General features: G+C 44.7%; 2 protein-coding genes across 20 annotated transcripts in view; one reads left to right on the forward strand and one right to left on the reverse strand.

Moving 5' to 3' along the window:
• The window catches only part of PXMP4 (peroxisomal membrane protein 4), a 772,061-nt gene that overhangs the window by 451,534 nt on the left and 303,901 nt on the right, over positions 1 to 16,626 (forward strand). The window lies entirely within an intron of this gene.
• The window catches only part of RALY (RALY heterogeneous nuclear ribonucleoprotein), a 79,673-nt gene that overhangs the window by 6,057 nt on the left and 56,990 nt on the right, over positions 1 to 16,626 (reverse strand). For 17 of the 19 annotated variants that reach the window (XR_004484800.2, XM_033433508.2, XM_033433505.2 and 14 more), the window contains 3 exons: positions 1,651 to 1,915; positions 484 to 556; positions 248 to 295 (listed from right to left, as the gene is read on the reverse strand). Coding sequence is in view for 18 of the 19 variants with exons in the window: in XM_033433509.2 (XP_033289400.1) it covers positions 248 to 295; positions 484 to 556; positions 1,651 to 1,915 (386 nt within the window). In the remaining variant the exon portion in view is untranslated. Of the gene's footprint in view, positions 1 to 247; positions 296 to 483; positions 557 to 1,650; positions 1,916 to 16,626 lie in introns of those variants that run through there. The other 2 variants (XM_004272735.4, XM_033433497.2) reach the window with 1 other exon arrangement.

The raw sequence follows: 16,626 nt of genomic DNA on the forward strand, positions 1-16,626 counted from the left end.
GAAGGGGAGGGGCGGTCAGAGAGTTGGGAGACAGTGTGGGCTGGGGAGAGCTCTGGCCTGGGCACCTATAGAACTGGACCCTAGTCCCAGCTCTGCCACTAACTTGCAGAGCAGCCTTGGGCAGATGCCTGTCCACAACTCTGGGCTTCAGTTCCCACTTGGAGGACTGAGTGGGCTGCACCAGCAATCTCTCAGGACCCTTCCGGCTTGGCTGTTTCATGCCTGGGCACGCCCCTCCCCCGCTCACCTGGCGTAGAAGTCGTCCCGGTAGTAATCATAGTCAAAGCTGTAGCCACTGGGGAAACAAAGGGGAGAGGGCCGGGGCTTAGAGACGGCCACTCAGCCCACTCTTCGCAGGCCCTCATCTTCAAACACCTCCCCAAATTCTAGGCTTGGCATACCGTCACCACCAGTGTTCACTCCCTCTGTGGAAAGAGGAACCAATCCCACCCAGAGACAGACAAACAAGACAGAGCGCCCCACCTGTATATGGCAGATGCTGCTCTCTTTAGCCCCTTGGGTCTGTTGGGCTTTGGCTCTCCAGCCATGTTGATGTCTGTATGGAGGGAGAAGGCAGAGTCAGATGCTGACAGGATATCAGCACCCATACAAATATCACCCTCATGCACGTGTGCAGCAATTTATGTGTTTACATGAGATACACATGGACTTCGCTCACTAACATGGACAACAGGTGTCTTCACAAATTAGACTCATACCCACACATCACATGCATATAGTTGTTTACACATTCAGATACATGCATGCATGCTCACAATCACACACACACACGGCCACGTACATCAAATTATATGCCTTCTCAAGTACACTCACATAAACGCATACATCAGACACACATCCTCACACATACGTTCACATATCCAGGAAATAAGATCACACATTCTCAACTACACTCAGACGTGGCTCCAACATCCTATACTTAACTGCCCATATGCAAATGAGCCAATGCACATTTACACAAACCTTCTACCAAACATCTTTATGCCTACAGCAGAGTTCAGCAAATGTTAGGACCTCAATAAATATTTGGTAAATGAATACATGAATATCTGCTTACACACTCAAGTATATTCTGATACACACATAACTCTACATATATACATGTAAGTAAAGTATGTGTCCACATATTCCCCACATGTTCAGTTACATCCACATACCACATATTCAGGGACACATATCCTTCTCAAACATACACAAATATACCGAAGTACGTGAACATATACAAACACTATACAGGCTCCAGGGCAGGCCTCCAGCACGGCCACATCTCATGTACATAGCACCGCGACCAAGAGCACCTGCTTCACCTTATGCTCCCAGCCCCTCCTCCTGGCTCTCAGAAAGGGTTCTAACCTAAGCCAAATGCAGCCCAATGTAAGAGGCTGTGCTAGTCCACTCTGTTCCCTTTCTCTGGGGAATCTGCATTTTAACTGGAACGCTTACACTGTGAAAGCAGGGACAGAACAGAAGTGTTTTCCTGAAACTTCTAAAATTTTCCCATACAGGCACTGATCTTATAGAGGGTGACGGTTGGAGAAGATAGAAAAGAGGATAAGAGGGAAGCTAAAGAATGCAGGCCAGCACCTGCCCAGGAGAAATCCAGGGGCAGGGCCATGGAGAGATGCTTACCCAGGGTCTGCCCAGCCAGCACCCGCCCATTCTCTCCCAGCACAGCTGCCCGGGCATGGCGCTCATTGGCATACTGGACAAAGGCATAGCCCTTGTGCACAGAACAGCCGGCCACACGGCCATACTTGGAGAAGATGGTCTCCACATCAGACTTCTTCACCACAGCTGTGTTGAGGTTTCCGATGAAAACCCGAGAGTTGATGGATTTGGGGTCATTCTTGTTGGTTACGTTGCTTGTCTGGATCTTCAAGGACATGGTGGCCACCTGAAGAAAGAAAGCCACTGTGAGGCTGGGAACCCGGATTGGGCTCAAGGGCTGCCCATGGCCCACAACCTGACTAAACTGGATTGCTTTGTGCCTTCCTACACACACGCCCCTACAGCATCCAGCTTCCCCATTTTTGTTCATTTCACTGGCTGCTGACCTCATATAGGTGTTTTACATATGTTCTGTCGTTTGGTACTGACATGATAAGCAGAATTAGGACATTTTATAAGGGAGGAAATGCAAAGTCAGAGGTCACAATGCTAGTGAATAACAGGACAGGGATTTGAACCCTGGTCTGCTTGACTCAATTCTTCTCTTTTAATTGAGACACTTGAGGTTTATTGGTTTATAACATTACATAAGTTTCATATTGACTCCAGTTCTTTCAAATCCACTCTTTCTTTAATGTTCATCTCAAATGCTACCCCTTGCAGGATCTAAAGTTGAAGATCTTCCACAGCTTTTCTTCTGTTCCTTCAATGTAGAACCATGGTAAAGAGGTCACATGGTAAATGCAAGTAATGTATGCTCTAAAACAACTTCATATTAAGAAAATTGCTCAGTCTGATCCAGACATGGACCATGACTGTCTTTATTAGAACCAGCCATTTCGAAAAAAATGAGCTAAACCTCACTGAGCATTCACTGTGAGCTAAGGGTAGCATGCAATATTGAATAATTCCAAGACTCCATGAGTTCGACAGATAAGTGGATAAATTAGATGTGGCCCATATATACAATGGAATATTACTCAGCCATAAAAAGGAACTAAATTGAGTTATTTATAGTGAGGTGGATGGACCTACAGTCTCTCATACAGAGTGAAGTAAATCAGAAAGAGAAAAACAAATACTGTATGCTAACGCATATATATGGAATTGAGAAAAATGGTACTGATAAACCTAGTGGCAAGGCAGGAATAAAGATGCAGACATAAGAGAATGGACTTGAGGACACAGCAGGGAAGCAGAGGCTGGGACGAAGTGAGAAAGTAGCACTGACATACATACACTACCAAATGTAAAATGGATGGCTAGTGGGGAGCTGCTGCATAGCACAGGGAGATCAGCTTGGTGCTTTGTGATGACCTAGAGGGAGGGGATATGGGGATATATGTATATTTATAGCTGATTTACCTCGTTGTACAGCAGAAAACTAACACAACACTGTAAAGCAATTATACTCCAATAAAGATGTAAAAAAAAAAAAAAAGACTCCATGAGTGTTATCATTATGCTTCATATTTTACCAAAACCAGACTCCAACAAGTTCATTAACTTGCCAGGAACAGGCATTCAAACCCAGGTCGTTGGTCCCTAAAGCCCATTTCTATCAAATTTATCACTCTCTTTCCTAGGGCTAAATCCACTTTAAATACAGTTGACCCTTGAACAACACAGGTTTCAACTGCATGGGTCCACTTTTATGCAAATACTTTTCAACAGTAAATACAATACTGAATGGTTCCCATGGTTGGTTGAATCCACGGATGCTGAAGAACTGTGGATGTGGAAGGGGCTGACTGTAAGTTATACTCGAATTAACCCCTGCATTGTTCAAGGGTCAACTGTACTACAGTAAGTCAGCATATTTACCTGAGAACTGTTTTTAATAAATTAATTTTTTAGAGTTATCCATTTTACACTTACTATTCAAATTCTGTCCCCTTTGCTTAGAGATACTATACTTGCTCTTTGCTCTCTATACTCAGGCAATGTTTTTTACCCCAAAGGGCTGTACAACTCTCTCCTACTCCCCTTCCTGGACAGATTATAATCTGGGCACAGGCTCCAAAGGGAAAGGGAAAAGGAAGCTCAATTTCAGTAGAAAAGGCCTACGTAAGCCTTGGCATTTATACTTCTTGGCCATCTTCTGCTCACCGACATGGGTTGGTGCAACTCCCTTTTGGAACACTCCTATCTTAAATAGAGCTATTGCAGAAGGTGCTGAAGAACCACCAGGCAGTATGCATAAAAACTCTCATCAGCTTAGGCTAACCATAAACACCTGCCTATTTACCTAATATTTTAGGGCATAGGGAGTTTCAAATTTTTAGTGAATTAGAGAAGAGCTGAGTATAAGCTGGGATATCTGTATCTTTTGTCCCACTAGGTTTTAAAGACCCTTTTCTCCTCAATCCTCCAGCTTAGAAGTTAGCACTTTCTGACCAGCAGATGGTACTGTTTGCAAGGAAACCATACGCTGGACCTGAGAACGATTCTGGGGAAGAACCTGCTCCTATTATGGGCTTGCAGTAGCAAGGATACTACTCAAGTGTGTGTCATCGCAGGTAAAGGCTGAGGGCTGAGAGGGCACTGCTACTGATGAAGGAGCTGGTGCCAGTTTTGGAGCTGGCGTGGGAAGACAAACTCTTCTGTTACTCAGTTTGCCTTTGAATCCAATCATAAACATTTATAAAGCAGTGAGGGACACAAAAGAGACTGCCCGTGAAAACACTTAACACACTGCCCATATGCAGAAAGAAATGCTCGATGTATGTGGGTTCCCCATTCCTCACAGTTCTCTGACAATCCCTCTCCTACCTGGATGACAAGCCATTCAAAGGTTAATTCCTTGTGCATCCATGGGTATACAAGAAATTTGTGGGGCTCCTCCATGGGCATCAGATAACTCTCTCCTTTGAGCTATCTCCAGAGCTATCTCCTGGAGACAGCTCAAAGTCATGAAGTTTTGGCCCAGGGAGATGCCACCTGCTGTGGCTGGAGGGAGCCAACCAGGTCAGGTGTGTGGACCAAGACAGAAAGAAGAGAAGGGGGGGTTGACGGTTCGGAGATCTACTGACGACTGCTGGCTCTGCCACTGCCCTGGCAGGGACATGACCATCGCTGGGTTCCCTCAGACTGCTTCCTGTTCAGTAGTGTTAGTGAGCTCTAACACTACTGAACAGGAAGCACTGCTGAGCACCTGTGCTTGGTGCTATAGTGGGATCAGCATTCACTCCTTGGCTGGTGAGCAAAGTCTTTGGGTTTGCCTCTACCCAGTCTTTTCTCTCATCACCTGGGGTTTGGGACGATGTATATAAAAGGCCTTTGCAAACTGTGAAGCTCTTTATAAGATCTAAAAGTTACTCTGACTAGTTGAACATCTCTGTTCTACTAATATTGCCATTTCTGGGCCCATTCTAGATGAGGGTCAAGGTCAGACTGGAGCACATTCTGTACAATGCTAAGGAAAGGCAGTCAGAAGCCATGTCACACAGGGGTCAGTTTTCTGATCTGTAGAGAAGACACTTGGGAAATATATGTATGTGGTTGCCCTGCACTGCCAAGGAGAAATGTCTGCCTGAAGCATGCTCCGGGAACCTAACCGCTGTATTGCCCAACCAAATAGCCCACAATCTGCTTTCAAGGCCTGCACGCTCTTCAGAGGGCAGGCTGTGCTGCTGCTGTACATAATCTCAAGGGGTAGGTATCTCTGGGGGTTCAGAAAAGCTTAAGTATCCACTCACATGTCCATGAAGCTCCTCAAACTGAGGAATGGAGTTGGGGGTGCAAAATGAAAAGAAAGCATGCTCAGACTAGCTCTCCTAGAACTGCTAGGTTCAGTTACAGAATCCCAAATTCAGATACAGTCTTCCAGGTTATGAAAATACCAATTTATTAGCCTCACTTATAAGTTATAACCTTTGAATATTTAGACACATGGTACGTGGGTCTCCATCTATACTCTTGTTCTTCCCTGCAAATGTTAGAGGCAAGCTTGACAAAGTTGCACAGTAAACGCTCAATAAACATTAGGGACGAGGCAGTGAAGGTAATATCCCAGAAGGTGGTGAGAAGGGCTAGCTGTGGCCCTTAAGTAGGGGTATGGAGGAGTTGGGGGGACTACTAGAGGCTAGGGTTCCAGGCACCTTTTTCTAGCCTGTGACCCAAACACCCTGGTCCGTACACCAACCATCCCCAACTCAATCCTCTCCACACAATTCTATCTTGGCTCTTCTGGGCTTCCCACTAGGTTAGAGTGGGAGCCCTAGAAAATACTGACATCCTATTCAGCAGAAGCTGGTTGACTTGATAAGCTATTTTCCCCCCTGGGCCAAGCTCTGCCTCACAGATTAGCTGTGTAATTGAGAGCAAGGTGTTTGTAGTCCCCGGAGGCCCCATGCTTAGCAATGAGCTAAGGAGAGGTGGGTAGAGGGATTGTTCTTGTGGAGGTGCGCAGGGGCGGGGGGAGCGGTGAGAATTCAAGAACCCAACTTGTTCCCAGAGACTTCTGCAATGTCAGATTAGCAGGGACCTTAGTGAGCATGGAGCTTATATGCTCTTACTCTGAGGAACAGAGGGGAATGGACATGGCCAGGATGCCATAGCCAGTGAGTAGCAGGGCCAAGAACCCCACAGGTCCTCTGACTCTACGTCTAGGGTTCTTATATTTCATTTTTCCTTCTGGGCTGCCAGGAGACAAGTCCCCAGGACAGTGAGAAGCTTGGAGAAGGCAGTCTAGATACGCTGTGTTTGAGAAAACTGGGGACTGGCTCCCAAATAAATATCTTCACTTTTACCTGCTAAAACAACTGCTGCATAAAAGCTGGGATCTTAAGCTAATTAAAACCCATAGGAACACAGGCTTTGAAATGCAATTTACAGCTCAAAGGGATGGGCTGGCTCCTTCAGGCTAATAAGAAAAGAAAATTTGGCAAAAAACAAATCATTTTCCCCAGATGAAACATTTCAGATGGAAGCTATGTTTTAGAAGAGCCAAGCCTGAACATGTGGTAAAGTGACAGGGCTTTGTCAAGGCAGAAAAGCCCTAAAAGGTACCTGAACCCCTGAACTTTGAGTAAACGAGCCTCCCAGAGGGGTACCACAATAATAATAGCCTCTAATTACTGACTGCCAACTATGTGTCAAGAGACTTTACAAACCTCACCTTATTTAATTCTCACAACAGCCCTATGAGGAGGTAATTTAGATAGGGAAAGAAAGCTCAGAGAGACCAAGTAACTGGTTAACAGAGCAAAACCAGAACTGGAACCCAGGTCTGTTTGACTCCAAAAACCTATGCATAGAGATGCCTTGGGTACTGATTCCCATTGTAAGAGTGTGTCACCCTGAGCCAGCCACACCCTCTCCTTGGTCCTCCTCACCCCTTTCCCTTTTCTACTACAATGCTTCATATTTGCACAGGATTTTAGTAAAGAAAACCCCAGTTTATTTTCTTGAGCCTGACACTGTTAATCCCATTTTATAGATGAAAAAGCTGAGGATCATCAGCAAAGATATGGGACTTACTTAAGGTCCCCCAGTTGGTGAAGGGAGTAGCTAGGGGACTTGAATCCAGGCTTCTTGTTTGACACCTACATGCCACTGTCTCAACTATTCTAAGCCTGTGACTCTGCCTTATCAAACCTCATGCCCTCCCAATGCTGCCTATCAGGACCTAGTCTTCAGCCTGACCTCTGAGGCACTCAACCATCAGAATACCCACTTCTCCAACTCTGTAAATCCTCCTCAGCACCGGATCTCTGCTGCTCTTGGTCCCCATCCCCCACAACCAGTGCTATCTAGAGCCTCTCTCTCGGCCCGTTCTGCTGGACATCTCCAGCCTTATTCCCAAGCATGGGGATGAGTGGTCACACCAGCCTGTGGCCAGACCTCTGCCCTTAGATAACCCTGGAGCCATCTGGGTGACTTTAAAGGAAAATAGCTATCAGTGATGGGGAGAAGCCAAGCAATTATACTGATCAGTACCTAGGGCCTCCTTGGTCCAGAGGCTCCTGGTTACCAGGCGGCTAGGGATGACAGAACATCTGTTAATCTCATTAAACTCTCCAGGCCCCAGCTCATTATCACTGCCCAAATGATCATTACTGGCCAGACAGGACTAATTTCCCAAGGAATGCTCTTTAGTTCTTGACCATTCCCACTCCCAAGAGAAATCCTAGTTCCCAACAACCTGAACACTGAGGGCCCCTGGAATGGGTGGAGAGTTTAAGGGGTCTAGGCTGCAGGCTCAGGAGGCTTGGCTCCGCTGCTCTTAGTCATGTGACCTGAAACAAGTCTCGTAATTTCTGAGTCTTATCAACCTATTCTGAAAATAGAAAGAATCTTTTTCCTGACTACCTTTCAAATCTGATATAAAAATCAAGTAGGCTAATTGATGTGAAAGTTCTCTGTACATCTGTAACATACTATAAATGAATAGGGGATTATACCTATTTCTATTACCCAACTCCTATCTCCTTCACTCATTCAACAAACATTTTTGAGTATTCTCCTCTGTGCTGGCACTGTGGAGGTGCTGGGGAACAGTGTTTACGGGCCTTGTCCTCTACTTGTTTTTAAGAAAGCCTTCTCTCCAGGAACCTGTTTCTTGACTGTTTCCTAATAACAAAAGAATAAACATGAAATAGCAGAAACGGCTCTGCAGTCAGACAGGACTGAGTTCTAATCCCAGTCCTACCACTTATGAGACATAGCCCTGGACATGTCTCTTAAACTCACTGGGCCTCAGGTTCCTCAACTGCAAAATAGGAACTATACCAACCTCCCAGGATTAGTGACAATATTTGTAAAGTGCCCAGTATAATGGCTGAGACCAGTAGATATTTACATAAGAAACTCAAATGCCCAATGCCCTATGCAAAGAGATGAATCTAGCCTGGCAGTCTAGATCCTCCACATTCCAGCTCTAATCCTCTTTACCCAGGTTGTCTCCCAGTGCTCCAACGCTTCACCTGAGAATAAGGGAGTCAGGGGTAGGGGGCCTATGCATGCTCTCTCCCTTGTCCTACTATCTGGTACCAAACCTAAAAACTTCGTAGAGTGCCCCCTCCCCATGCCTGTCAAATCACTACTGTTTGGGACTGAGAGAGGAAAGAACACTGGTTGGGAGGAGTTCCAGGCTTTGCTGAGCCACTGACTCACCTCTCTACCACACCATGAGGTCTCTAGTCCTATACTCTAACACTAGTATCAGCATCTGTTAGGCCATGAGGGGAGACCCCAAAGCAGAAACAGAAGGTAGAGCTGGGGCCTCAGCCATCTCTTCCCACAGTGTGGTTTGAGTATATACTCTACCCTCCCTGTATCTTGCACTCTAACCCTACCCTTGATTATGGCCTTAGGCTGAGGTTTAGCATCTATGACAAGCAGCCCATATAGCTATGGAGGGAAAGGCAACAAAGGGTAGGTAGGTACAAACTTGGGCTTACAATCCCCAACAATGAGTTAGAGTTGGGGAAATACAAATGATTGTTGGCTTCTTTATTTTTGCCAGAGGTCATCCCCTCCATGCTCCAATAGGAAGACTGGTCCTGGCTTCGCTGCTGATGTACCACATGACCATGAGTTTGGGAGCATGTGACCACGAAGGGCCCTTCCAGGGTTAACATTACCAATACTTGCTGAGCACTTACTACATGCCAGGAACTGTACTATGTCTTCTGCTATGAGGTAGGTGGTGGTATATATAGTGTCCATTTCACAAATGAGGAAACTAAGCTTAGTTGGAGCTTAGTCCTACACAAGCTAGGAAATGGCAGAGCTGGGACCAGTCTGTATGAGACAAGAGGTAGTGCTCTTAACCTTGGCCCAGAATGGCTTTGTGCTAGGCATGCACTCTACCTGCCAGGAGATCAGTTTCTAACACTTTCTGATCCTTTGGGAAAAAACTCATGGAGCCTTGCTGAGTGCATACTCTCAAGTCCAAGAGCCAATAAGCACTTGCTGTGAGCCTGGGGGATGGACTCCTCCCCCTTCCCATAACTCAAGGGGCTGGCTCCTCACAGTGATGTGGCAAGATTAGTCACTGCTTGCCGTTGGTTGATTATAGCTATTCTTTTCTGTAAATGAAGTTTAAAAGTCATCAAAGGGTTTGTCAGCTGTGACTTATGAGCCTCTTTCCCCGCAGGGAAGTCAGGCAGTGACAAATGCCCCTCTTGTTCTGCCATCCATTACAAGGCAGAAGGTGCCATGTTCCAATTACTGGAGACCCCGATGAAGTTCATGGAAAACCCTGCTCCAGGCTGCAGCCATTAGTCAGGCCTGGAGGGCTGCCAGCAGAGCTGCCCTAGGCCCAGGCCCCACTGGCTAAGAATGGAGTAAGGGCACATTTCTGACTTTGTGAGTCAGCCCCTTCCACCCCATACTTGTGTTATCTCTGGTGGGTTTATTCTAGACACATTTAAAAAACGAGTAAAAACATGGGCATCGTGTGGGCTGTCTCAAAGTACCCAGAATCAAGACTGCTTAAGACAAACAGACATGCGGAAATAAGGTCATGCTGCCGGTAGAGTAGGTGGGGAATATGATGCTCAAGAGGGAAGAGGATAAAGTACCTATGATGTTCAGAGTAGAGACTGAAAGCACCCTTAGAGATCATCTAGTGTAATCAATTGCCTCAGTACTCAATACCCATTATATGCCAAGCCCTGTCCACCTAAATGCTGGGGAACCAAAAATGAATAAAATATAGTCCCTACCACTGAGGGTAGATGAGATCATTAAGGTTTAAATAAGTGACTTGCCCAAGGTCACAAAATAAGTTAGGATCAGTGACAGAATAAGAAAGCAGGTCTCCAGACCTCTAGTGAAGTAGAGAAAGTGGAGTGACAGGGAGCCCTCCTGCATGCCAGGCTCTTTACACAGAACATGGCATAACGGTCAAGAGCGCTAGCTCCCATTCAAATCCCACCTACACACTTATCACAGGGTTTGACTTCTGAAAAGTACCTCAACCTAACCAAGCCTCAGAACAAAATTTATTTCAGAGTTGTGGTGAGAATTAAATAAGATAATACATGTACAATGAACAGTGGCAGGCACATATTAAGTATGCCAAAATATTACTTAACATCAATTTGAGGTAGGTATTATTAATCTTGTTTTACAGACAAGACTGAAGCTCTTTTTCACTTTGTGACACTGAGACAGTACTTCTCAAAACTACTTGCGGTGAAGAAGCAGTTTTTTGTTGTTTTGCTTTTTAAACTTCCAATCCATTACAGACAAATACATTTGTAAAATACAATTAAAATGTCAAATTACTGTAAAGGTCTCTAAGCGCTTAGTCTCAATTTCTGTACTCATCACAAACCAGCAAGTTTGCGAACTAGCATCCTATCTATTCAGTGGGCTATAATTTGAGTAGCACAGCTCTAAACCACTCTCACCCATCCCTGTCAACCTCTATAAAAAGCAAAGCAAACAAAAAATAGAGTTTATTTCATTTCTTTCGAGTCCTTTAACCTGATTTCTTGTAGACTTTGGTGTTAGACTATAAAAAACTATCCTAGTCTTTTTCCTTTCTTCTCAAGAAAGAGAGAAGAGGATGCAGGTCAATGATGAGTTCAAGGATTTGCCACCAAACGCTTTAGAAGGTGATTTATCTTGCTCATCTGCCCTAGATCATGCTATATCCTGCAAGTCAAGATGATCCAGGCTTAATGAGGACTAACACCTTCCTGAAGCCCAGTGATCTGAAAGGAAGGCATGTGCCTGAAGAGGCTAGTACTTCTAGACCCTCTCTCCCCAGACTAGAGGACATGAGGAAACCAGCCAGGAAGGGGAAGCATGTTGTAACTCTTCTTTTTGGTATTTCTAATTTTCAGTCTTGTATCATAGCTATTTACACAGTAGTCTTCTCTCTCCCACTAGGGAGTTTATTGACAGCAAGATGGATATCAGATTCATTCTTGAATGCCACTGTACACCCAACAGTGTGACTGGCTGGGGCAGATGAGCAGCTCTTAACCAGTGTGCCAAGACATAATAATGTACCTTGAATCTTCCAGGTGCATGGATAAAATTTCATCAGTGTACATAACTTCTTTCTGTTCTAACTGAGCTAATAGGGTAGTACTATTTTTCAGCACAACCCAGAGCTGAGTGGGTCGTATGACACGGTGTCTAGAGAGGTACAACCTGCTGCTGTGAACAGGGTGCTGCCATCAAGCAGGAATCAAAGCCTAAATGTTTCCTGCCATGTGAGAGGCCATGTAATATGGTCAAGAGAGTAACCTCTGAAGCCAAATGCCTTCATTCTGCCACTGAACCAGCTGTGTGACATGACCCTCAGTAAGTGTCTTAAGTTCTTTATGCTTCAGTTACCTCACCTATAAAATGGGGGTAGTGATACATATCTCTAGGGTTGCTGGAGGATAAAACAATCTAATTCATGTTTAAAACAATGTCTGGCACATCAGAAATATGCTACTGTTATTAGTATTGTTATTGTTAGAACCCAGAAGAACTTTTTCTTGTGAGTATGAAAGGTAGTGAGTTCTACTGTAACATTAATCTAGAGCTGAACTATGATCAAGGAAAGAATACTATCATTGTGGATGCAATAAATTTTAGCATCTGGAAATGTGCCTTGAACATAAAAGGAATCATGGGAGTAGGCACTCATTAAGTGTTAAATGAATAAAGAAATGAGTATCAAGAGTAAAGCAGTCCCCAGAGAGTACAACTTGAGAAGGCGGGCGGCAAGAGGCCCCTAAGTGAAGGTTCCCAGAAAGGCCTCTTTGTACCTTGAAGACCCAGAAGGCAGGTTGTTCTCCCCTTCCAGGCAACAGGGCTGCAAGGGCTGATACTGCAAGAAACCTCTGCTGGCTCACTGTTCGGTATCTCCGATGGAACCTCCACATTCTGTGGCTACTCTATTCTGAGCAAGGCTGTAGCAGGTTGTGCCATAGTAGTGTACACGTCCCCATTTTCCTATTGGAGGAACAGAGAGGGCGGCCTAACCCCTCCCAAGACAGACCCTGCCCCAAGTTAAAATAGTAACAGGGGATTATTAGCTTTGAATTCCTGCTTGCCTGTGGAGTCCCAGGTCCTGAACCCCACTTCCACTAGCTGTGTGAACTTGGGAAGGCACTTCGCTTCTCTGAGGTTCAGGCTCCCCATCTGTGAAATGGGGATGAAAATCCCTGCCCTGCTCACTTGCAGTGCAGGTTGTTGTGAGGGTCAAAGGAGATAACATAGGGGAGTGTACTGTTACCTGAGATTGCTACAAAAATGTGGACAGGGATATTCCCTGGGATGGACAGCTCCTGCAGGTCTTCCTAGACAGAGGCACCCTGGCAGTGAGCCAGTTGGCTGGAAGTAGGCGGTAGATGGTACACAACTTGGCAGCCAAGCACTGTGCCCCTCAGGTATAAGGGCAGTTGATTAAAATCCTTTCCTGTGAAATCAGTATTTTCTTCATTACAACAATCCTTCTCCTTGAAAACACCTAATGCTACCCCTCACAGTCCCACTAAGGCTTGATCCTGCCGAAAACGTATGCACTGGCATATAAATATACATATTTAATTTCCCACATTCAGACAGGAGAAAAGAAAGCTGACCTCTGTCCAGGGTGCTGATCTAAACACAACTCAGGGCTCTAAGCATCACCCCACAGTGCTGTATGTTTGGTCCAAAGAGGACCACTGAGAATGATGCCACCGTCATAGCCACTATGTCCCTCTGGTAACAACATTAATTCAACAAATATTACTAAGCTCTGCCTCTTGAGTGAACCACTGAGCAAGTGCATCCTTGTCTCCTGTTTAAGACCCTTCAGCAGCTTCGCACCACCAAGAATCAAGTCCAACTCCTTAAACGTGGTTTACAAGCCTCTTCACTAAAGCTACCAAATTCATACACAACAATCCTCTAAGGGATTATAAGTCAACCCGCTTTACAGATGAGTAAACCCTAGTGCAGAAAGACAAAGGCAGTTGCCCAGGGTCACATAATGAGCACATTGGTATGAACTGAGTTCTTCCTGAAGGGCTAGGTATCTGACCCCAAGTATCAAACTTACAACCGCCTTTTCTTGGACTAGTCTATATGATGCAATATGGGGATGGGGCATTTATTGCTCAGGTGACCCCTTCAGGGAGCTGCTTAGATAAATGTCCTTTGCTGGAAGCTGCCAATCTGAACTCTCTCACTCCCATAGCTGCAGCATCATTGATAAACTTGGCGTAATGACCAAAATGTTCATTTGCATGTAATATAGTACAGATTTGCATACCTAAGTTCAGGAGGCCCAGCCACCACGAGCATCAAATAAAAGTAAACCAATGAGGGCTTCCCTGGTGACACAGTGCTTAAGAATCCATCTGCCAGTGCAGGGGACATGGGTTCGAGCCCTGGTGTGGGAGGATTCCACATGCCACGGAGCAACTAAGCCCGTGCGCCATCACTACTGAGCTTGCACTCTAGAGCCAGCGAGTCACAACTACTGAAGCCTGTGCACCTAGAGCCCGTGCTCTGCAACAAGAAAAGCCACCGCAATGAGAAGCCCATGCACCGCAACGAAGAGCAGACCCGGCTCGGCACAATAGAGAAAGCCCGCGCACAGCAACGAAGACCCAACACAGCCAAAAATAAATTAATTAATTAAATAAATTTTAAAAAACCAAAAAAGTAAACCAATGAACCACAACAACTTAGGGGGGAAAAAAGCCAGCCCCCAAAATAATAAGCATAACATGCCCAATACCTAATGAACTTCTAAACTAATTTATTCAACTGATCATGACAGAAGCAGCTGTGGTCTCTACGGTCTTTTCCCCCCGTCATCCTCTTAGAAAGAATTAACTAATCCTTTCTGGTCCCCTTTCCCCTCAAAAAGGACACTACACTAAACATGTTTCTATACTGCAATAGCTGGTATTTAAAAAAAAAAAAGTTTTCCCCAAACTTTAATAGATAGATTCTCAACTGCAGGAGCATGAGCTTTGGATAGAGACAGATCAGGATCAATCAATCATTTACTTACTAACTGTGTGACCTTAGACAAGTCATTAAATTCCCTGAGCTGATATTCTCTACTAGGCATACTTCCATATACTTCTTCCCTCCACACGGTGAATCATTTCCTGATTCACATACTAAAACCAAGCCCTGCTGATTTGGCCTCCTAAATATTTTTAGAATGTAGCCCTTCTTTCTCCATTCATATTACCACTCAATTCATCCTCCACACCGTCACAATATCACTACATGCCTCCTTTGCTTAAAACCAAAATTAAAGTTTTGCTTTATTATTTCAAAATTCTTGGCCATTAATTTGGGTGTTTGTACTTGTGTGTTTATTTGGTTTTTTTTTTTTTTTCCGGTACGTGGTCCTCTCACTGTTGTGGCCTCTCCCGTTGCGGAGCACAGGCGCCGAACGCGCAGGCTCAGCGGCCATGGCTCATGGGCCTAACCGCTCCACAGCATGTGGGATCTTCCCGGACCGGGGCACGAACCCGTGTCCCCTGCATTGGCAGGCAGACTCTCAACCACTGTGCCACCAGGGAAGCCCAAGTACTTGTGTGTTTATTTTTTGAAATTACCGTAAGTAATCACCTAAACCCCAACCCCTCTATAGGACATAACTATTGTTAGCATCTTGGTATACTGCCTTCCAGTGTTTTTTCTTGTGCTATGTAATATTTGGATTACATAGTTAGATCACTGATTCAATTCTGTAACATAATTTTTTCAACTAACATTATAACATAGTATATATAACGTATCTGTCCTTATTGCTGCATAGCTTTCAATAAGCATCATTTTAAAATAATTATCATTTTTAATAACTCATAGTTTCCCCATGAGTGGATTTATAATTTAGACTGGTCACAGTTTAGGTGGTCATTTAAGCTTTCTCCAATATCTCAATATTATAAATAATAGCATCTGAGGGAAAGTTCATTCTATATATTGGATTATTTCCTTAGGACAGAGTGTCCCAGAAGTGGAATTACTGTGTCAAAATGTATGAACATTTTTATGGTTGAGACACACTCTGCCTAATTGTTGTCCAAAAGTGCTGTACCAATCTACACTGCTATCACCAATGAATGCCACTTTCATGGCAACCTCACCAGAATCATGTACTGCATTAGTATGTGTGGTGGTGGGGGGGATAGGGGGTGGGGGTAGTTAACAGGGGAAAAGCAAATCCTCATTGTTGTTTTCATGTATACATGAAAATAATAGTCTCCCACGATTGTTACACTAAGTTTTGAGTCTACAGAGTTTTTGATTGCCACGAAGAAGTTATTGTAGGTTCTTAGAGGAATAATATGCTGAAAATTTATTTACTCATTTATCAAAAAATCTTTTATTGAGTACCTGTTTCTGCCAGACACTGTACGAAGTATGGAAGTGAACAAAGTATTTACAGTCCCTGCCCCAGAGGAATTCACGGTCCACACAGTCCAGTGATGAAAACCAGAAACTATGTTTCATCCCTTTCATCTGGATAAGGGCTATGATAGGAACACGTGGGGACTCAGAGGCATGTCACGTACCAAAGGGACAGGACAGAAGGAAGAGGAGGCAGTCAGCAAGGAGTCATCAACAAGTTCTGATCTTGTCCATAGGGATAAGTTAAAGTTGACCCATACATAGATGAGAGGAAACACTTAGGAAAGAGGAAATAGCATGAGCAAAGTTGTGGAAACTGGACAGTGTTTCCACACTGAGTGAATAATAATATGTATTGCGGTTTCGCTGGAGTGTAGAGTCTAAGACTGGATGTTGCAAGAGATGATAGCAGAGAGCCTGGAAAAGGCCAGATCAGAAAGCCCTTGGGGACTGTTGAAGAGCTTGGACTTCATGGGAGCCATGACCCAGTCCTATGTCATATGCAGAAGAAAGCTCAGTAAGAAGGGCCTCAGAAGTCCCTATAGGTGTTGAGCGTCTGAACTACAGAAGCCAAACCCCGATCACAACATCCCACTGTGTCAACTTTTTTTGTCT

This window comes from Orcinus orca, chromosome 16 (assembly GCF_937001465.1).
Source record: "Orcinus orca chromosome 16, mOrcOrc1.1, whole genome shotgun sequence".
Classification (NCBI taxonomy): Eukaryota; Metazoa; Chordata; class Mammalia; order Artiodactyla; family Delphinidae; genus Orcinus; species Orcinus orca.